Source organism: Raphanus sativus, chromosome 3 (genome assembly GCF_000801105.2).
Source record: "Raphanus sativus cultivar WK10039 chromosome 3, ASM80110v3, whole genome shotgun sequence".
Taxonomy (NCBI): domain Eukaryota; kingdom Viridiplantae; phylum Streptophyta; class Magnoliopsida; order Brassicales; family Brassicaceae; genus Raphanus; species Raphanus sativus.
In genome coordinates this window covers 4,300,398-4,322,940 of record NC_079513.1, presented here as the reverse complement: position 1 = coordinate 4,322,940, position 22,543 = coordinate 4,300,398, and the positions used below count along the sequence as shown (strand labels likewise).

Sequence of the window (22,543 nt, the reverse complement as noted above, 5' to 3'; positions counted from 1 at the left end):
TTTAATTCATGAGAACACATATGAATGCTCAATATTGGGGGATGCTCTAATGTTTTCAAATAATATATAAGAAAAGTAATAGGTCTTGGCAAAAGCAATTTAAGGTAGCAACAATTATCCCCTATCCTTTCTCAAACTTGGCTAAGCGAGTATTTGAACATTTTATACGCACGCAATTAAAAAGAAACGCATCCCAACTATCCTTTCTCTGTTTGTTTAGGTCTTCGCGAAGGACAGACACACCCCAAAAGCTCGAACCACCCTTTGTTTCTTTTCTCCACACATGACCCACCATAACCCTAGAGAGAGGGATGATAGATTTCATCCTCGATTTTGAAATACATCGCCGAAGGATTCTGTTGGTACTTTCTTCTTCTCTTCGACTTCTTCTCCGACCTCTTCATCGCCATCTCCCTCTTCCTCTTTGCCCTAATCACAGACTTCTCCTCTTTCCTCTTCTGTCTCAATCTGATCTCTTAGAATGGGTTTAATCAACAACACAGTTCACTACTGTTGCGTCTCTAGAGACAACCAGATTCTTTACGCTTACAACGGAGGAGATCAGAGCAACGAGAGCCTCGCGGGTCTGTGTCTTGAAAAGACTCCGCCTTTTCACGCTTGGTACTCGAATCCATAGGTAAGAGGAGGTTTGGGTTTCTAATTGGAGATGGGTTTGTGTATTTCGCCATTGTTGACGAGGCTTTAGGGAAACTCAGCGTTCTCAAGTTTCTCGAGCATCTGAGAGACGAGTTCAAGAAAGCTGCTAGGAAAGGAAGCTTCACTGCAGTGATTGGTTCTGTCAATGTAGATGATGTTGTTTCCAAACTCATTGCTTCGCTTGAGCGTGTTGCTGCTGCTGAGACTGCGAACAATAATAGTAACCTCGCTGAACAGAGCGAAGCTGTGAGTTCTTCTACTAAAGCTCCGCTTTTGGGGAAGTCAAGCAAGCAAGAGAAGAAGAGAGGGAGGGAAAGATCATGTCGTGTCGGTTAGAGGTATTGAGCTTGATGAACACAGGAGCTCCGAGCGTTGTGAAGCTTCGTCTGCAGCAGAGACATCCTTGCAGAAGGAGTGTGTACGAGAAGAGGACGTTCTGGTTCTCAAAGCTTTGAATGGAAGTGGCGACGCCTAGTTCAGATTGTTCTTGCTATCGATGCTGCTATTTGCTTGACTCTGTTTTGTATCTGGTTGGCTATTTGTGAGGGCATCAAGTGCACACGTTCATGATGATCGAAAAAAATGTTTCTCCTTGTGCAGGCAGGCAAACACGGCATATAAAGTCTTTAAGTTGAATCGATTCTTTTCACAGTCTTGTTAAGTACTTATTGTTGAATGTATGTGAGGACTAAGGCTCAAGTTCTACTATGGCTAATGTGAATGCTTTACTCAATGCTTTGTACAGATATGTACAGTTGCAACTATGTTTTCTGTTCTGTGTTCTTCGTGCTTTCTCATGGTAACGTCCATCTTTATATGATTAAACTGTCGGGAGTAAAACTTGTACAGCTAGATTCAACAGATCAATTATATCCATCTGCAAAGTTCACATCAGCTTACATTGACAGCATTTTTTCATCTCCAAACCACCATGGATGGAGAATCAAGTGCATAAGTATAAACTTACGATGGATCCACGTCGAAGAGTATGTTGAGGTTTATTGTTTTCAAGAAACATGGGAAGAAAACTAAGAGAGAGATGAGATACCAGTAAAGTTGCTGAGGAGAAATATAAGACGAAGTTGATCTGATCCTTCTTCATGCTTATAGTTCCAATACTTACTATGATTCCCGCCAAAATAGATACACTGTGAAGTAGAACGCACATTTGTATTAAAGTAGTAATCGAAGCTATGCCTTGAGGATTTAACTGAATAAGGTTCTCTGCACAAGCCTACTAGTCTTCATGGCCAACAAGGCTGTGGCATTTGCAAATCAGACTACAATCAATTAGCACCTTCGAATTTTCACAAGTAGTCAAAATAAAGAAACAAACATACAGATCATGCAACCTGAAGGAATGGCTAGTGAAGGTAGAGATGTCAATCATGGACTTGGACCGCGGGTCTGGCCCGTAAAGAACTGTCGCGGGACGGGATTGGGCCGAGATTTTACAGACCCGCAAATTAGCGGGCTTTGCGGGACGGGTCTTTGCGGGACTGGGTCTTTTGCGGGACGGGACGATGCGGGTCTGCGGGATTACAAAGACCCGCATTTTTTTCCTTTTCAATTCTTGTTTTACCTCAAAAAAAATAAAAAAGAGTGAAAAAGGTAATTTATATGATTTTCCTCCGAAAAAAGAAAAAAGCTTCAGCAATGATGATTCGAGCTCCGACGATGATGTTTTGAGCTCCATTAGTGTTTTAGTTTGGTATTTTTAATTAATTTTGGGATTAGCAGCTTAGATTTGGTGTTTGATTATATTTAGTTTTTATTCATTAAAACTAAAAAATTGATTATGAACTTAGGAGTTATAAGCTAATGAAAAACATATTCTGAAATTATCTTTAATTGGTATGTAAATATGTTTGAGTGTGACAAAATTAACTATAACTATTTTATTGAACAAGACTAAGCTCTGATCAAAGCGGTAACGAGAATAAGCTATGGTTAGAGCCTTGATCGACTAAGCTATTTAATTCTATAACAATGATGTCGTTCAGCTGAAAGAGTTAGTCTTGTTACTGATTAGAGCCTTCTTCGATATGTATTTTATTCTTCATGTTCTCTCGTTACTTATCATTATTATCTTGTTACATCAATAAATAGAATATACATTAACATCTCATTTTTACATGCACTTTTTGTTTGGTTATGACTTCATATATATATATAATCATCTCATGTTCTATATGTACTTAATAGATAAAATATGCATAATATATAACAAATTTTGAAAAATTTGCATTGTAGACATTTCATGTATATTAATTATGTGAACTTGGTTATGTAGGGGAGCAGTCTGAGGCATCTTAGAGCAGCATGCAGCATCAGGAAGTGTTCTGGAGTGACCTGCAGTGTCAAGCATTATCAGATACATTACATTAAGGTATGTCCCGCGGGACAGCCCGTAAAGGAGTGTGCAATTTGCGGTACGGGCTTGGGACGACCTTTTGGAGACCGCAGCCCGCGCGGACCTGACCCGCCGTGACCCGCAAAGAGATGAGCCCGCTGCGGTACGGGACGGGACGGGATGGATCAACCTGTTTGACATCTCTAAGTGAAGGTGCAACAGACAACGGTGAATCAGGTGGAACCGAAAGAACCAATCTGAATTAAGAGGTACCAAACCAAACCGAGTAGTCATAAATACTTGAATAGTCCATCTCTATATCCAAAATAGTCTAAATCTCTATATCCAAAATATGTTAACTGGACTAGAACAGAACCAAAAATCGTCTATATCTTATTATATTTCTTCTGTTAGATGACGGAAATAAGTGTTGTATAGATTTAGAAAACATTTATTTTTATGTAAACATAAAATAAAGCATCATTAATTATTATTATTATTATTATTATTATTTACTTAAACACAACTCGATCAATGATAAAATAGATTACATAATACCCAATGGTCATATAACTGTTAATAGTTCTTACATTAAAAACTAAAAATGTCATCTAACAGAATAAAAGAAATTCTTATATAACATCAAGTATTAAAAAACCGGAAGGAATATTAGTTATCATTAATTTTAAAATAATTAAATATATTTTAAATCTGGATAATTATGTTATTACAAATAATAAAGAATATTACAGGTAATTTTATAACCGATAAATCTATCTATTTATGAAGATTTATTTTTGAATGCATCACCTTGTACCGCTCTATAATAACCATTCTTGACAATACTGTTTGTAGCATACCGAAGATTTCTTATAATTTTTTTTTTTGATATGCATAATTTTTCTTCTTTTGGATCCAAAACCCAAACCTCATTTTCTAAACAATTAATCAAACCACTAGATTAAAAAGTCTTCCACCAATAAACTGAATAATTTTCTCCACAAAAGGCTAAATTAACTAAAAAAATGAATTAACTTAATATTTTTATCCACAGTATCGAAAAGCTACATTATCTAATATTTTTACTTAAAAGTTCTCAACCAGATTTTATCCAAATTACCTAAATTATGAAAACCCAACTAGAACCAAACCCAAATTCTAACAGCTTTGATAATCTGTTTTAGCAACTAAACTGAATCCATAATCAAACAGAAACTGACCTAACTTATAAAGATCCTAAGACCATGATTATCCCACATACCCATAATGGGTATCTTGATCATAAATTAATAATATTTAAGGAATAAAAGTGTTGAAGAGATTAAACAAAGAAACTTGATATTTTGATGTCTCCATTGCTAGTTTCTTGATTTGGGTTTCTTTAAAAATAAAATAATATTAAACTTTTTTATAAATTTATTTTTTTATTAAATATAAACATAATAAAATATAACATTTAAAACATAATTTAAAAAAAAACATAAAACAAAGATTAATAAAATTCAACGAGATTTATTTGAAAGAAACTTCGGAAATCAGTTGTTGCCTTCATCACGTCCACATCTACGCCATACATGTTGAACCAAATCATCTTTGAGTCGTTGATGCAACTGTTTATCACGAATTGTCATTTCAACATTAACCATTCTTCCGACAGTTGAAGGGGCTGTAGAAAACGTGTCATCGGGGTCTTCGTTTTCTCTCCACTCTGAATCATCTTGTGGAGTGTATCCATCTCGTTCGTCTTGTACTGTCATATTGTGGAGTATGATACATGCTCGCATTATCTTTCCAATTTTGACTCTATCCCAAAACAAGACTGGATTTTTAACAATGGCAAAGCGAGCTTGCAAGACTCCAAAAGCACGCTCGACATCTTTTCGGTAAGCTTCTTGCCATTGAGCAAATAGAACTGCTTTGGGTCCTTGTAGTAGAGGAATAGATTGGATAAAAGTTGCCCATTTCGGATATATACCATCGGTAAGATAGTAAGCCATATCATATTGCCTTCCATTGACATAGAAAGTAACATTCGGAGCTTGCCCGTTTATTATGTCATCAAAAACCGGTGAACGATCAAGAACATTGATATCATTTAATGTACTTGGAAGTCCAAAAAACGCATGCCATATCCAGAGATCGAATGAAGCAACTGCCTCTAAAACAATTGTTGGTTTACCCGAACCACGAGCATATTGCCCTTTCCAAGCACTGGGACAATTCTTCCACTCCCAATGCATACAATCGATGCTTCCTATCATCCCCGGAAACCCACGACACTCTGCAACATAAAGTAGACGTTGAAGATCAGCCTCTGTTGGTCTTCTTAAGTACTCTTCGCCGAACAAATTTATTATTCCATCCACAAAGTTTTCAACACATAACCGAGTTGTTGACGAACCGAGCCGGAGGTATTCGTCGACGGTATCAGCTGCAGAACCATACGCCAAGACACAAATGGCGGCGGTACACTTTTGTAGTGGAGAGAGACTTTTCCTTCCGAGAGCATCATGTGTTTCCCGAAAATATTGAACTTCATTGGAGAGTCGATCAACAATGTGCATGAACAATGACTTGTTCATTCTAAAACGTCGTCGGAATAAATTAGGAAGATATGTTGGAGTTTCACTGAAATAATCGTTCCATAAACGAATATGTCCTTCTTCACGATGTCTTTCAATATAAGCTCGTTTTTTTCTTTTTTGTCTTCGTTCTTCTTGATCAAGATGAATGGTTAAATTCTCAAAGGCTTGATCAAAACCATCATCAAAAGCTTCATCAAAAGTATCATCAAAAGCATCATCAAAAGCTTTATCAAAATTATTTTGAGAAGAAGAAGCCATTAAAAAAGATGATGATTCTTATTAAAAAGAGATAATAGAAAATCTAAAGAGAATTTGAAAGTGATAATATGAAACCAGATTACCTTTTGATTTGAGCCGAGCCACCGCGGAAGAGTTCCGGCGCCGTCGAGGAGAACCACCGAGAGACAGATGACGAGAATCAACATGGAAGAGCTATGGCGCCGTCGAGACTCAATCACATGCATAATCGATCAAATCGCCTTCCATATCGTCGAGTAGAGAGCTTTCGAGAGAGAGAGAGAAAGACAAGTTTGAGATGCGGTTTACGCGTAACCGAACCGTCACCTTCTCAAATGTTGACACGCGTCCACCAAGAGGCGTGCCTTCACCAGACAACAAAACCCACGTCTCTTGCTCTTTTTTCCTATTTTTTATTTACTTTTAATCACCAATTAACCAAGATACGGGTTTAGTTAACCCCGATAAACATGGTCTGACACTGCCTGTATATCTCAATGTTCTGAACGCTGGGTCACACACTCTGAATGCTGAACAGTTGCATCTGCTCCAATTAACTTTTGAACTTTTGCTCCCAATTGCAGAAATGAAACAGTAAATACCATGGGCCACCCTAGAACTATCAGCCCATTTTTAAGAGCAATAGAAAGCCCATACATGATTTTAGTAGATCGAGAAAATAAAATAAAAAAAATCATAAGAAGAAGATATCCATCCCCCATCGCCTGTCTCCTCCTCCAACACCGATTCACCAGTTACCAGTAAAACCACATGGCTAAAAAGCTTTCGCGACTGCGTGGAATGTTCTCAAGCGGTAACGTCACGTCTAGGGTTTTCGAACGTCAGATTCGCTCATCTCCTCCCGGCGCTTCCGTCAGTCAATTCAAACCCCTCTCCCTCTCTCTCTCTCTATATATATATATATATATATCTCACTCTCTCTCTCTCTTCAGGTGAATCGTGCTAGAAAATTCTACGAGAACCTAGTCCCGAGCCACACACTCTACGATGTCGAGTGCCCCGACCACTGCTTCCGCAAATTCACCGAAGACGGACTCTTCCTCATCAGCTTCACCCGTAACCACCAAGAACTCGTCGTCTACCGTCCCTCCTGGCTCACCTACTCCTCCTCAACCGATTCCTCCTCCCTCCCTCGCCGCGCCTCCCGCTTCGACAGCTTCTTCACTCACCTCTACTCCGTCAACCTCGCCTCCGCCAACGAGCTCATCTGCAAAGACTTCTTCCTCTACTTCCCCTCCCAACGATTCGGCCTCTTCGCCACCTCCACCGCTCAGATCCACGACTCCGCTCCTTCCCCCGGCGCCGTTCCCGGCGTTCCCTCCATCGATAAGATCACCTTCGTCTTGCTTCGGTTGGACGACGGTGTGGTGTTAGATGAGAGGGTGTTTCTTCATGATTTCGTTAATTTGGCTTATAACATGGGCGTCTTCCTCTACGATGACCTTCTCGCGATTCTTTCGTTGCGGTTTCAGAAGATCCATCTTCTTCAGATTAGGGATTCCGGTCATCTCGTTGACGCTCGTGCCATTGGATACTTTTGTCGCGAAGATGATGAGCTTTTCCTCAATTCTAGTTCTCAGGTTAAGCATAAGTTTACTTTCTCACTTGTTAGACAATCTCTAATGGTACACGAGTAACTCTATTATAGAGTTTGATTTGCTCCGATCGTTCACTCTATAATATGGTGAATTATAGAGTAATGTTGTTTTTTTACTTTATATTTGGAGTGAACAAGCTCTATAATTCAATCTATTATAGAGTGGAAATTATAGAGTACCATTGGAGATGCCTTTAAAGAAATTGAGATTGAGATTGTTGAGGTTTTTGGTGTAGGCGATGATGACGACCAGGACGAGTCAAGATAAGAACAAGCAGCAGAGCAGGGAAGAGGATGCGGAGAATAATGGTTTGCAGCACCGTAGTAGCCAACAACCAAATGCTTCTGATAATTCTTTTCTTAGTGGCATCAAGCAACGGCTGCTTTCTTTCATCTTCAGAGAGATTTGGAACGAAGAATCCGATAACACCATGGTTTGTTGATCATTATCTTACCTTTCTTGCAACTTGGATTGAACTGATCGGTTTTGAGTTTGGCAGAGAGTTCAAAGCCTGAAGAAGAAGTTCTATTTCCATTTCCAGGATTATGTGGACTTGATTATCTGGAAGGTAAATTATATTTCTTGGTTACTTACTGGAGTTTGTTTACCATTGAAAAAGCGACTAACTTTGGGGCTATTCTTGATGCTCAGGTTCAGTTCTTGGATCGACACCACCTGTTAATCAAATTTGGCAGTGTAGATGGTGGGGTGAGCTCTCTCTATGATACATATTTTAGGTTGAACATAACTGCTTTTGACCGTATTTAGTGTTGACAATTCGACTGAGTAGATTTGTGATGTTGTTGGATTACTCAGGTAGGGAGAAATGCTGATCATCTTCCAGCTTTCTTTGCGGTGTATAATATGGAAACAACCGACATTGTAGCATTCTATCAGGTAAATATGGATGTGTGCTAATCTGTGGAAAATTGCTCTTACGTATAAATTGAATTGGGACATTTTGATTATTTATGCAGAACTCAGCAGAAGATCTTTACCAGCTATTTGAGCAGTTCAGTGATCACTTTACTGTATCAAGTAGTTCGCCGTTCATGAACTTTGTAACATCCCATTCTAACAGCGTCCATGCTCTTGAACAACTAAAGTACTTGAAGAACAAATCAAACAGTTTTTCTCAGGTTAGTACATCTTTTTTTGTAAGTTAATTTATTTTGACGTAGGAGAGTTGAATCTAATTCAGTTTTTCTACACAGTTTGTGAAGAAGATGTTGGTCTCTTTGCCTTTCAGTTGTCAGTCACAGAGTCCTTCCCCATACTTCGACCAATCTCTCTTCCGGTTTGATGAAAAGGTAACCAGATAAACAAACCTTTACTCTCTTCAATATCAAAATTGGAATCTTAGCCGGTTAGCTTAATTTTGGATTTTGTTACAGTTAATATCTGCGGCAGATAGGCATAGACAATCCTCGGACAATCCAATCAAGTTTATATCTCGAAGGAAACCGGAAACGTTGAAATTCAAAATAAAACCAGGTTAGTTTAGTTGTTTAGATGTTTAACCGAACCAAACAGAAACATGATCTTAACTTAACTTTTGTCTATGAAATGGGACAGGACCAGAGTGTGGAAGTGCAGATGGTCGGAGCAAGAAGATATGTTCATTCCTCTTCCATCCACATTTACCACTTGCCATCTCTATTCAACAAACACTTTTCATGCCTCCCTCTGTCGTCAATATCCATTTTCGGCGATGACACTCTTTTTGTTTCCATCATGTTGTGTAATCTATTGTTTGTAAAAGAAAAAAAAAACGAAAAACACATGTCTGTATCTGATCATAAAAAGGAAGAAACGTATATACATTGTTACGATGGAATAATAAATAATTGGAATTTTGACCGATATTTGTAATAATTTTTTTTCTTTTTTTTTGCTTTGGGTTAATTTATGGTTCGGGATCCATAAACTCACAGAAAACCAAAGATATATGATATATATCCATTCCTCGAATTCAAATTTCAGCAATTATTGAAGCGAGTGATCAGCTTAGCTTTATGGTTTGTATCCCTGTTCAAAAACGCGGCCGTCTAGCTGTCTAGGCGGCCGCCTGGGCGCTATTCGATTGGTGGCCGCGGTGAGTTGGGCCAAATCGGTGAATCCAGGCGTTGACCCGCGTTTGACTGCTTAGTTCCCGCGTTGATCGTCTAATTCCCGCGTTGACCGCCTAAGTATTTTTTTTTTAAGCTGAAATACGATTAATTATTTTTACTCATTATTGACAAATTTGTATAATTATTAATTTACAATTAGTTATCTAACCCAAAACAAACACATATATACTACATTAGGGATTTTCTCGTATCAAACACGTCCAAATCTAAATGTTCGATAAATTGAAAGGAGATCGTTTCAAAAAATTATCTAAAAAGTTATAAAATTATGTATAAGAACTTGTGTCATCATGTTTAAAATTAACTAAACATATTATAAATATATTAAATTGTATTTAAAACTAGGCCCCGCGTAATCTCCGAGTATTCCCCAATTTTTCAGTAACTCGCTAGGCCCGGATTCGCCGCCCGACTAGCGCCTAGCATAGTTTAGAACAGGGGTTTGTACTCATGCCAAGACCAGTCCTCTTGCTTTTAAAAATTTTGAAGAGATGATTTCTCAACGACCTTTGAACACAACATATGTATATGCACATAGACTTCACATAGTCTACAAATATCAATGGACTATGAACCATGATGTTGTGTCTCTCTAAGGAATTAAGGTGAGCTTGTCTGTCTCCACCTGAGTTTCCAGACTTCTGTCTCCTCACTGGAGTACTGACTATTCAAACAGCTTCATCTGAAATTCTTTATTACCTTAATCCTTAATGTCTTTGTTATACTTCACACTGTATCTTCACCAATATTTCAAATTGCCAATATCAGGACGCAGAATATGTTTCAAGATATCAGTATAGGATTACATCATTGGCAAGTGTTCACTGTTCACATGCTGAGGCTAGACCAATTTGTGGGTGGCATTTAAATCAGTAAATGTTCTGCTACCAAAATCTCCATGACAAGATTTTCGGAAGCTTGTGTACTTGCTTCCTTTTAACACATAAATTGACAGACAAAACACTAAGTTTCTCTTAACACACAACTGTGGCAAGCCAAAAACAATGAGAGGACCACATTATGCAAAACAGGTATTTTGGGGTACAGTTAATAGCCATAGGCAGTCACATGAAGTCTAGTATATCAGAAGCTCATGTCACATTCACACTCTCCCTATCACTTGCCCATGCATCAGCCAGAGCTCTAAGACATCAACATTCTTATATGATTGATCAAAAAACATTAATATAAATGGGCCAATTAATAATAGGCCTGCATAGGAACAATTTTTATGGGCCAGTCCAGTTTTCTTTCTGTAGTTGTTAGTTGTTAAATGAAGTGTCGAGAACATGATAGAAGACTTAAAGACAACACCCATCCAACGTGTAATACCATAGTTAGTGACAATAGTCCATAGCCGAAAAACTAGAAGAATCCAAATATCTCTACAAAAATCTACCAAATGATCTTTCAAGAACCTGCTGCACTCTTCATAAAATGTGTATATATACACTAGAAGTGAGTTGAGGATTACCATCATAGAGAACAACAAGCAAGTCATCTAAACTGAACTTAAAAGAAAACCTACCACTTTGGTTTCCACCTTATACAAGCCACGATGAAGCACCTGCCTTACTTTACTCTGCTAAGCGTCTTCGTAGGAGCTCTGTTACTTGGAAACATCAAACAAAGTGAAGGGTCTCTCTCTTCTGCAATAGACACTCCGGGAAGCTTGCTGTCCGATCTCTGGCTAGACCGTTTTCCTGATCCGTTCAAGATCTTGGAGAGAATCCCACTAGAACTCGAGAGGGACCAGAGCGTGGCGCTGTCTCCAGCGAGAGTGGACTGGAAAGAAACAGCAGAAGGACATGAGATCATGCTCGATGTGCCCGGTCTGAAGAAGGATGAAGTGAAGATAGAGGTGGAAGACAATCGAGTCCTCTCAGTCAGTGGAGAGAGGAAGAGAGAGGAAGAGAAGAAAGGAGATCAGTGGCACAGAGTTGAGAGATCATATGGGAAGTTCTGGAGACAGTTCAAGCTACCTGATAATGTGGATATGGAATCTGTCAAGGCCAAGCTTGAGAATGGTGTGCTCACTATTAACCTCACAAAGCTGGCTCCTGAAAAGGTGAAGTGTCCAAGGGTTGTTAACATTCTGGCTGAAGAAGACCAAACTGCAAAAATCAACTCCTCTGACTCCAAAGAGCTGTGACTGAATAATCTATCTATCCTTTACTTTTGAGTGTGAAGCGTTCGACAAATCCAATAACTTGAGTTTCATATCGTGTGAGATAAATGGGGTGTGATCTTGTCACATATCTACCAAAACCTTTGTAAGCTCTTTTATATATGCAATAAAATATGTAAGTTCAAAAACAAATATTCAAGTTTTTTGTATTCCTAAATTGTTCTGCCACCTGCCTCATCCAAAGGACACAACACTCCAAATATTTTAAGTAGAGCAAATAGCATTACTAAAGTAAGCTTGTCAAAGATAAAGCATTGGATCCATGTTTTATAATAAAACCTGCATGTGCTTCAAATTCAATACTGAATCATAACATACGAAAAGAACAGTATCCATTTATACTACTAGAATAGGCAGGCATTTTAACACTAATTTATTCAGATAACTAAAAGAGAAAAAACAAAACAAAAAGTAGACTAGAGTCAATACAAAATTGAAGAAACAAAAGAAGCATGAGTACCATTTGAGAAGGAACAAAAAGTAAAATTATTTGGACTTTGATTTCATGAGCTGCTGAGCATCAGATGGAGTTGGAAGGGCTGGAATAGCTCCTTTCTGAGTTGTACACACAGCTCCACATGCATTCGCAAATGCAAGAGCTTCCTTTAGCTTTCCTTCATCCTGTAAGATTTATCAATTACCAGAAGTCAATCCATATGCTCTAAGACCTGAAAATGTTTGAGGTAGCACTTACATCGAGTATGGAGCCATCTTTTCCCAAAGAGAAAAGAAATGCACCGACAAAAGAATCACCAGCTCCAGTTGTATCGACTGTTTTCACAGAGTAACCAGGCACTCTCCCTTTGAATTTCTGCATTTTTGAAAACCCCAAAAACTCTGTTTAGATCATTCTAGTAAAAAGGCATTATAATGTCCATTTGATTCCTTTTTTTTGTTACCTTTGTGTAATATCTGCAACCTTTCTCTCCATCAGTTACAATAAGCAGCTTGAGCTTGTCATGCATTAGAGACAAAACAACATCATCCTTCTCTGCATCTCCCCCAGTGAGTAATGTTACCTCGTCATCGCTTACCTACACAAGTTATATTTGACACTAAGATCATCTAAACACATGGCCGGGTAAAGCCAAATGAAATACTGGCCTTATTAAGACACAAAAGTTTTTGAAGAAAATTACAAGGATATAAGCCCCAAAATTTTTAATTTTTTTTTATTGAAATCTTTATTAAATAGCTAAAGCAACCCTGTTCAAACAAGAATTATCATGAATACACTAAGACAAGGTACCTTGATAATATCAGCCTCATTCCAAATGCTTTTGATGCCTTCTATGGCAGCCTCAGTGGAAGGCCAAAGAGGCAACCGAACATTAGGGTCGTAAGAGAGTAACACTCCAGCGTCCTTGGCGGTTTTCATAGCAGCCATGTGTGCCGCTCTACATGGCTCAGAGATCAAGCTAATGGAACCGTAGTGGAAAATCTTGGCTTTCTTGATGAGATCCTTGTTGAGTTCAGATTCTTTCAAGAGCATATCCGCACTAGGGTTCCTGTAAAACATGAACTCTCTTTCGCCGTTCTTCTTTAGTGTCACAAAGGCCAATGCAGTCCTTGCATGGCTGTCGAAGCAAACTCCTTCGCTGTTCACACCGTTCTTCTTCAATATGTTGACAAGCATGTGCCCAAACTCATCATCACCAAACTGAAAAACATCAAATTAGACAAACAAAGATTACTCTCTGGACTAGCAGCTAATGTAGGGATCACACACGTGGCCGAATTTGAGAATTTGGGAGGTTTTAAACATTTTTTAAGAACATTAGTAATTTTCTTGCTTTTCATAATTTAAGGTAAGAAATCTTCAAAAAAAAATTTGGAAGTCAGGGTCAATGTTTCATTAGGTGGTGCCTAGATTCAATCTTGATAACACATAAGAAAATATACAAACCTTGCCAATGAAAGCTGATTTGCCACCGAGCTTGGAGATGGCACATGCAACGTTAGCTGGAGCACCACCAGGGGCTTTGAGAAAACCGGTGGACTCAGCCAAGGAAACACCAGAAGTGTCAGGGACAAAGTCGATAAGCATTTCTCCAAAGGAAACAATCAATGGAGTAGCCATCTTTTGATGAAATGTTTTAAACACCCAAAAACAAAAGAAACCTCTCTTTATTAAGCTGGAGAATGTACAACAGAAGGCGTGTAAAAGGGGGATAAGGATTAACCAAGTCCCTAAAATCCAGTTAAACTCAGTCCATGCTTTGACTGTCAAAAAAAAAATACATCCATATTATATTTTGTTTTGTTATTTGTTGTGTTTGATTAATCTTGATGGTCTTATTGAATAACCATAGGATGCCTAAGCTCAAATATCTGCAACTTATAAAACTCTATACAAAATGATTGAACAAAAAAAAACTATATACAAAACCACAATGCCTTTTCTTACAACTACAGAACCACAAATTTGCTTTTATAGTTTTTTTTTTTTTTTAATTTGCTTTTATAGTTGTATAAATACTTTAGTTCTAAGACAAAAAACGCTATTCTACAAGTATTGTTTAATCTAAATACTTTCTTATAATTCTATAGTTCATTCAATTACTCATATATGTGTACCAGCAACTTAAGAGTCTGGAAGTTGCTATCTAGCCTAGTATTTAGCTTTGCAAAGTGAATGAGATAATTTTATGACCTGTAGAAGTGTTCTTCAGTGATCTCACACTTTTAGACCAACTATTTAAGTTCTGCCATGTAAAATAAAATGCTCTGATGTTTTTAATTGAAACTGGAAACAACTTATCATTCATCAATACAAACACGTTCTAAATGATTTCCCGGTTTGCTTTCCGGTCCAGATTGGTAATAAATATAAAAGAACAAGCTTTTCAGAACCAGAAGGAGATAAAGCTAGTTCCAAACTAAAAACCAGACATACAACAAACTTAAACGACAAGGACACAAGTTATCTTCCACAGAATGAGGTTACACTAATCCTCTAAGTTATAGTGTTTCTTGACAGCTTCAGTTATCTCCCAAACAACTTTCATATCTTTAGGGAAAACAACCACATCTCCTTTCCCTATCTCAAAGACATCTTCTTCTCTGTCGTATCCGTCAACGTTCACTTTGATCTTGCCTTCCACGAAATACATCGTCTCTGTCTTCTTAAACGTCCATGGAAACTTGCTTGGACCACCTTCCCACCTGCCCAGTTCACCAAAATGTCTAAAATGCATTACGAAGAATCAAATCCAACAAAGAGAATTCTTCATTCAACACAAATTTTCAGTCTTTCAGACATAACTAAACAGAAGGGTATAAGGAAAGGAACCGACTTGGGCCAAGAGGCGACGCCTAGTTGAGCAAGTTTGGAATCGGAAGGTTGTCGGAGGATCTTGACTCCGTGAATCTCGATGGGATTTGAATCGGAGGGAGATACGATTGCTTCTTTAGGGTTTAGCTTGGTGGTGATGATGGAAACGCAAACGCAGACAATCACGAGGAGGAGAGACAGAGTGAGCAAATGATTGCCCATTAGATTTCGCAAACTCCGTTTACTGAAAGAGAAGCCGAAGTTTACAGCAACTGCAGCGATGTTTCTCTAAGGTTGGTTTGGTAGGTAACTTTACTAATTTGTGTTTTTTTTGGTTTAAAATTGGAACTGAAATTTCTTAACGCACAGTTTCTTGGTTCGGTTTTAGTTTAGTGTCAGTTTGGTTCGAGCATGTAGATTTTTAATTTTTCAGTTTTAAGGATTTAAGAAATATTTAGGTATTTATGAAATGAGTTAATTAGCTCAATAAATATAAATAAGTGTCTTATTTGCAAGGATGAAAAGTTTCATTAAAAAGTGAAAAGTGTAAAATGATATAAATAATTTTTATTGTTGAACTAAATTACTCTAATATAGGTTTATGAGCTAGGCTTACCATTTGATAGACTAATATTTTTTAATATTTATAAGCAACTAGGTGTTTTCCTGCACCATGTGCAGTAAAAGAATTTTAAAATATTTTTTAATAGATAAATATAAATTATATTTAATTTTTATTAATATTATAAATTTTCTTTTTTTATCAATATTTTAATATAAATTTGATTTAACTGAACATTAAAATTAAGATAATTTTTTTTTATTTTGAATTATATTTAAGAATGTACATGTATATATTTAAAATTATAATCTTAGGTAGATTTTTCTATCTATTTATTTTAATTAAATATATTAAATAAATATGTAAAATTTCATAATTGTCAAAAATTAAAATCAAACACTATTTATAAAATCTGTAGATATATATAAGAAACTAATGATTTTACGATTTAATTTGATTTTATGATTTAATTTTTATATTTTCTAAACATATGTATATATTTTTGAAATATTTTTAACTTAAATGATATTTCGAAATTTGAAAAGCCATAATTGAATATATTTATTTTAACGATGATTTATGAGTTATTACCATATTTTTAAAAAGTCCAAAAATATAAATCGATAATAAATATAATACATGAGTTATTACCATATTTTAAAAAGTTTACCAAAAATATAAATTAACATTAAATATAATTATCCATGTCATATTAATCTATAAGACATGTCATCAATTTTAGTAATCATGTCACAATTATTAATCTATGTGTTTTCCTGCACCATGTATAGTGATAAATTTTTTAAAAGTTCAATTTTATATTTTAAAATATAATTTATTAATATTATATATTTTATTATTTTTAACAATAATTAATATATATATAATTAATTAAGCATAAAATTAAGTGAAAATATTTTTATTTTAAATTATATTTAAGAATATATATGTATATATATAAAGTTATAATCTTAAATAAAAAGATTATCTATTTCATTTGGTTAAATGTATTAAATCAACTTGTACAAAATTACTAAAAATCATATAAAATTGTATAGTTATCAAAAATTAAAACTAAATAATATTTATATAATTTGTAGATATCTAAAAGAAACTAATGATATTACGATTTATATTTTTAAAAAAATTCAGAAAATTTAGAAAATTTTAGATAATAAAAATTTTATAATTATAAAAGTAAAATTATATAATATTTCGAAATTTAAAATGTTATATTTGAATATATTTATTTTAGTGAAGATTTATGAGTTATTACCATATTCTACAAAGTTTACCAAAAATATAAATCAATATTAAATGTAATATATGAGTTATTACCATATTTTAAAAAGATATCCAAAAATATATATCAGCATTAAATGTAATTGTCCATGTCATATTTAACCATATGACATGTCATCAATCTTAATAGCCACGTCACAATTTTTTGTGTGAAAACGATTGTAGAGAAGACATGTGGCAAATTACTTCTCAAATATAGACTAGGGGATATATAATTGATGTGTATATATATATATATATTGGGTTTATGTCCAGATACAAAATTTATTAAAATATATATTTTTTCTTTCTTTATGTTTCTAGTCTTTTTCACAGTTTTTTTTTGTCTTTTTCTGATGTAAGTGTCAAATGTTTCTAAACTAAAATATAAAAAAAGAAAAATGTGTGATGCTAATACAAATCATAACTGAATCGAAAATGACTATATCTATACTATTAAAGCAGAATCCCTCTTAGGATTCTGCCCTTAATTTTTAAAGTTATTTACATTGTTATGCCATTTCCTTATTTGAATTTTTGAAATTAATTTTTAGCCAATAAATTCATTCAATCGAAAATATTTTTTTTAAAAACCAATCACATTGTATAGTTAATACGATTATGCAAAATATGGTAACTGAATTTGCCTAATTATTAAGATAGTAACTATATTTCCATTTGAAAGTATTATGTGAAATACGATTCCTGAATATGCCATAAGGTTTTGGAAAAACTTTAACACATCAACGTGTTTTCCTAATTTCAGTATAAATACAATTTTTGAAACATTTTTTAGAAAAAAAATACTCAGTATAAATACATATTCATCTATTTTTTATAAAAAACCACTACCATCAAATCATCTATGGCTTCTAATGTGCAAATCAGAAACTCTATGTTTTCTAAAATGAAAATTACGACTATTAATGATTTGAAGCTTTGGAAATCAAGTTGCTTCACACGTGGAAACAACACACTAAGTTTAGGTTATAATTAATGTATAGTTGACCTTTACACTAAATATAATAATTGTTAAAAATTTATTAAAGCAGTCTCATTCATAGATAATAATTTCAATATTTAAATTAAATAATCTGCAGATATTTTGAATTCCTATAGAGGAATCATGTGTATATAAATATGACTTACATTATACAATAAAAAAATAATACTAATAAAGAAATTATAAATTTTACAATCATATAAAATATTAGATTATGATAGAAATATATTGAACCAGAGTCAAATATCATTTATTATAATTTTATACAAAGAATTATCTTTCGAATAAATTAAAAATACTACTACAAATCAACACAAAACACATCATATCATTCTTGCATGAAAATTTGAAACAATAAAAATTATTTCTAAATGTTAAAAATTCAAATTCTTATAAAAAAACTAATTCCGCACATTGCCTTTTCTGAAGTTATTTACAAAAAAAATGTCATTGCTTTTTCTGGAGTTTTTTTAATTACTCACCACATATTTCTAAACCAATGACATTTTCTTATTTTTAAGCAAATCATAAATCCAACGCATTATTGAAGCCCATTGATTCTACTTTAAATACAAAACTAAGCCTATTGAATATAATGTAAATCACCACTGTTTTTACTATCGTTTTTATTTTACCATCGATTTTTATTTTACCATTGATTTTTGTTGATCAAAATTTTGAAGAAAGCGTGAAAAAATCATTTTCATGCACTATGTTGATGCAAACAGAAAATGAACTTCGCTCTGGACCAATTATTTAACAACACAAACATGATTAAACAAAAAATTTATCAAAAACAACTTTGTTGGAGACAAATGTGTAATGCAAAAATGTGTTTGGTAAAAAAAATATGTGAGAATTTATTTCTTTTGTCAAATAAATAGGTATTTATATTTTTGTATTTGGAGTAGCCATTGTATTTATATATTTTTAAACTGTATAGATATATGTAGCTATATAATGACATCTATTTATATTAATTATATAGAACTTTGTATTTATTACATTTTTGATGTGTGTTATTACTTTTTCCAATATATGTTTTATTTCTAATTGATTTTAACAATATATCCTATCCCATTGTATCATTAATATTTTGATAAAAACACCAAACATTATGACAACAAAATATTTTAATGATTGGTTGATTCAAAAATCTAATAATATTATTTTAGTTGTTTATATATATTCTAAATTAAAAGTATTAAGCACTCTTACGTTTATGTCACAATAGTAGAACCTAATACAAATAAAATTTATTTTCAATATACACTAAGCCCATCATATTTTTAAAATGAAAATGTAAAATAATAAAAAAAATTACAAATAATAACATAGATTAGAAAGTTAAGAAATTACAAAAGAAATAATCCCGCGCTTTTAAAGCGCGGGTTAAAATCTAGTCTCTATTATTAAAAGAGAAGTACACTTAGGAAATGCCCATGAGTTTTTAATGTTAATTACACTTCCATGCCACTGAACCTATTAATTAACATTCCTAAAAAAATCTTGTCTTTTTAGATTATTAAATGCATGTTTTCTCACTCTCATTTTTCCTTAAAAATCGGAAACAACATATTCATGGAGAAGGAAGTTATTTATTTTATTTTTAATGACTTAATCAATGATAGAGATAAATCATTTATACCAATAGATGATTATTAATTTTTTTAGCCAAAATAAATTCAATATCTAAACAGAATATCTTTGCTGATAATAAATTCTAACCTATAGTCACTCTCAAATATTTAATATACCTATAAAACACTGAAACTTATCCTATAATTACGCTAACTTCTAAATTTTGGTGAATAATAAATTATTTTTACATTTTGCCATATCTAAGTAATAAATAAATTGTTGTTTAAAATGTTATATTAACAATAATTTAATACATATAATTCACAAATATATATATATATATATATATTATCAGTAGTACAAAAGAAAAAATTTAGTGAAAACAAATATTTATACGGCCACAGGTCAAGCTATAGAAATAAACAACAACAGCGCAAGATTATATTTTATTCATTTATATTTTTTAAAGAATGTTAAGATTTTGGAGTTAGAAAAAATTATGACCAACCTCTATATTATTTTAATTAGAAAATTTAAAATTTATGTCAAAATATTTTGTTAAACATTTAATCTTAATTTTTATTATAACTATATAAATATTAATTTCCAATATAAATTTATGTCTAAATATTACAAATATATCATTTGTATAAATAAAAAACTAAAAACATAAAATAATACTCGTCCGGTCGGGCCGGTCAAGGTCTAGTATTATTTAAAGTTAAAACACCTCATAACCGGTTATTTCATGTATTACACGTTTATCTTTGTCAAACAAGTGCCATATTTATAAAAAATAATCCTAAAGCAATGTAAATCATAAATCATAACAATTGTTAGAGGGACAGAAGAAATAATATTCAGTTAACATACATATTGGACAACTAATATTGCTTTAAATTTGAATAATATAATACATAGGTTTCATTGATTATATTGTTCATATATAAGGCTTAAGATTTATAACGTGGAAGTAAAATTTCGGTTAAACATAATATTAGCCCAACATGCATTTTAAATGTTGTTATCGGGATAAAACTTTATAAGAACAACTAGTCTTACTATTAGTTATAGTGACAGTTAATTAATAATGCAACAAGTTATCATAAGTTTTCTTATATTTTTTTCATATATTTAAATGATAAACTCTAAACTCAAATAATAAATCTTAAACTCAAATGATAAACCACAAATCAAAACGATAAACATAAACCCAAATCCATATGATAAACATTAAATCCAAAGCATAAACACTAAACCCTAAACCCAAAGATAAATCTAACCCAATCTTAACCATATATCCAAAGGATAAACCTTAAACATTGAATTGTAAAACCTAATGCTTGAGTAATGTAAATCCTAAACAATAAATCGCGACAATCGTTAGAGTAATAAAAGAAATAATATCCAGTTAACATATATATTAGACGGCCAATACTGTTTTAAATTTTAATGATATAACACATATATTTCATTAATCACATTTTTTATATCTAGTAACTTAAATATGTATACTTTTTATCCAGAAATCAACATTGTTAGTTGGGTTTTTCTATCAGTGATCATTTATCACTATAGATCTCAATCCAAAGATTATTTGAGTAGATAATTTGATGTTGGTTGGTTCATTTTAAGCAAGTAATACATGAAACGTGTTTGGATTTAGAAATCTATAACCGGCTAACATCTATTATAAATTATATGTTGGAGGGCTATAATATTGTGTTACATGTATAAGCTTTGGTTTGGGATCTATATTTATACTTGATCACTGATAAATTATAGAAAAACCTAACAACAATGATATCCAGATAAATTTATTATTTGGGTTTAGGTTTTAGGGTTTATCATTTGGGTTTAAGGCTATCTTTGGGTTTGATGTTTTGTTTTTAACGTTTATCCTATGGGTTTAGGTTTATGTTTTACCATTAGGCTTAATATTTATCCTTTGGGTTTAAGATTTAAGGTTATAGTTTAGAGTATCCTCAATTTAGAGTATCTTCAGTTTAGAGTTAAGAGTTTAGGTTTACGAATTATGTTTCTTCCTTTGTTTAACGTTTAAGACTTAATGTTTATAGTGTGGAGGTAAGAATTCGGTTAAACATAATATTAACTCTTTAGCGTGCAATTAAAATGTTGTTAGCTAGATAAAATTTTATAAGAACAATTAATTTTAATATTAGTTATAAATGATGATTAATTCATAATGCAACAAGTTATCCTAAGTTTTCTTTTGAGTTTTTTCATATATTTAAATGATAAACGCTAAACTCAAATGATGAATCTTAAACCCAAAGAATAAACCATAAATTCAAAGGATAAACTTTAAATTCAAACTCATATGATAAATATTAAGCCCTAAACCCAAAGATAAAATCTACTCCAAAGGGTAAATCTTAACCTTATATCCAAAGAATAATATTTTAACTTTAATTTGTAAAAGCTAATCCTAAAGTAAGGTAAATCCGAAATAATAAATCACGACAATCATCAGAAGGTAAAAGAAATAATATTTTTAACATATATATTGGACAACTTATATTATTTTAAATTTTAATGATATAACACATGTTTCATTAGTCACATTTTTCATATCTAACAAATTAAGTAATGTATACGTTGTCCAGAAAAAAAGTAATGTATACTTATTATCCGGAAATTAATATTTATTAGTTTCTTTTTTCAATCAGCGATCAGTTATTACTATAGATCTCAATCCAAAGATTATTTGAAAATAGATATTATGATGTTATTTAATTAACTTAAAGTGAATAAAACATGTAACACAGTTAGGTTTAGAAACCTTTAACCGGCTAACATCCATTTTCAATAATATATTGGATAGCTAATATTGTGTTACATGAATAATATTTGGTTTGGATCTATCATTATACACGACCACTGATAGAGAAACCAACAAACAATAATGATTTCCGGATAACAAGTATTATTTGGGTTTATTCTTATGAATTTATCATTTGGGTTTAGAATTATCCTTTACGTTTCAGGTTTAGGTTTTAGCGTTTATCCTATGGGTTTTGATTTAGATTTTACCATAAGGTTTAATATTT

At 33.1% G+C, this 22,543-nt stretch overlaps 6 protein-coding genes across 7 annotated transcripts; 3 read left to right on the top strand and 3 right to left on the bottom strand.

The window, feature by feature from the left end:
• Positions 1-163: 163 nt before the first annotated feature.
• On the top strand, positions 164-1,421 carry LOC108845825 (phytolongin Phyl1.1). The gene is given in 4 exon segments (XM_018619008.2): positions 164-623; positions 626-966; positions 968-1,082; positions 1,085-1,421. Coding segments are annotated over 4 exon segments (741 nt in total). The 5' UTR covers positions 164-481; the 3' UTR covers positions 1,228-1,421.
• Positions 1,422-4,519: 3,098 nt separating this feature from the next.
• On the bottom strand, positions 4,520-5,863 carry LOC108815086 (uncharacterized). Of its 2 annotated transcripts, none has more exons than XM_057005241.1 (2): positions 5,396-5,863; positions 4,520-5,291 (listed from the first exon to the last, which is right to left on the bottom strand). In XM_057005241.1, the coding sequence occupies exons 1-2, from the start codon at positions 5,547-5,549 to the stop codon at positions 4,546-4,548; spliced, it is 900 nt and encodes a 299-aa protein (XP_056861221.1). In that variant the 5' UTR covers positions 5,550-5,863; the 3' UTR covers positions 4,520-4,545. The 2 variants fall into 2 exon arrangements, with proteins under 2 accessions (XP_056861221.1, XP_056861220.1); XM_057005240.1 differs by having other exon boundaries at positions 5,412-5,863.
• A 670-nt stretch (positions 5,864-6,533) lies between these two features.
• LOC108844021 (light-mediated development protein DET1) lies at positions 6,534-9,316 on the top strand. The gene is made up of 10 exons (XM_018617217.2): positions 6,534-6,705; positions 6,786-7,433; positions 7,687-7,884; positions 7,951-8,019; positions 8,103-8,159; positions 8,268-8,348; positions 8,429-8,590; positions 8,666-8,761; positions 8,846-8,945; positions 9,027-9,316. The coding sequence occupies exons 1-10, from the start codon at positions 6,604-6,606 to the stop codon at positions 9,164-9,166; spliced, it is 1,653 nt and encodes a 550-aa protein (XP_018472719.2). The 5' UTR covers positions 6,534-6,603; the 3' UTR covers positions 9,167-9,316.
• A 1,729-nt stretch (positions 9,317-11,045) lies between these two features.
• Positions 11,046-11,903, top strand: LOC108847130 (22.0 kDa heat shock protein). The gene has a single exon (XM_018620319.2). The coding sequence runs from the start codon at positions 11,142-11,144 to the stop codon at positions 11,733-11,735; it is 594 nt and encodes a 197-aa protein (XP_018475821.1). The 5' UTR covers positions 11,046-11,141; the 3' UTR covers positions 11,736-11,903.
• Positions 11,904-12,123: 220 nt separating this feature from the next.
• On the bottom strand, positions 12,124-13,871 carry LOC108846364 (probable fructokinase-5). Its single transcript, XM_018619597.2, has 5 exons — positions 13,678-13,871; positions 13,021-13,431; positions 12,671-12,805; positions 12,466-12,582; positions 12,124-12,392 (listed from the first exon to the last, which is right to left on the bottom strand). Exons 1-5 carry the CDS (start codon positions 13,849-13,851, stop codon positions 12,258-12,260), a joined length of 972 nt encoding a protein of 323 aa, XP_018475099.1. The 5' UTR covers positions 13,852-13,871; the 3' UTR covers positions 12,124-12,257.
• A 613-nt stretch (positions 13,872-14,484) lies between these two features.
• LOC108844590 (uncharacterized) lies at positions 14,485-15,351 on the bottom strand. The gene is made up of 2 exons (XM_018617871.2): positions 15,068-15,351; positions 14,485-14,936 (listed from the first exon to the last, which is right to left on the bottom strand). The coding sequence occupies exons 1-2, from the start codon at positions 15,265-15,267 to the stop codon at positions 14,720-14,722; spliced, it is 417 nt and encodes a 138-aa protein (XP_018473373.1). The 5' UTR covers positions 15,268-15,351; the 3' UTR covers positions 14,485-14,719.
• Between the last annotated feature and the right edge of the window lie 7,192 nt (positions 15,352-22,543).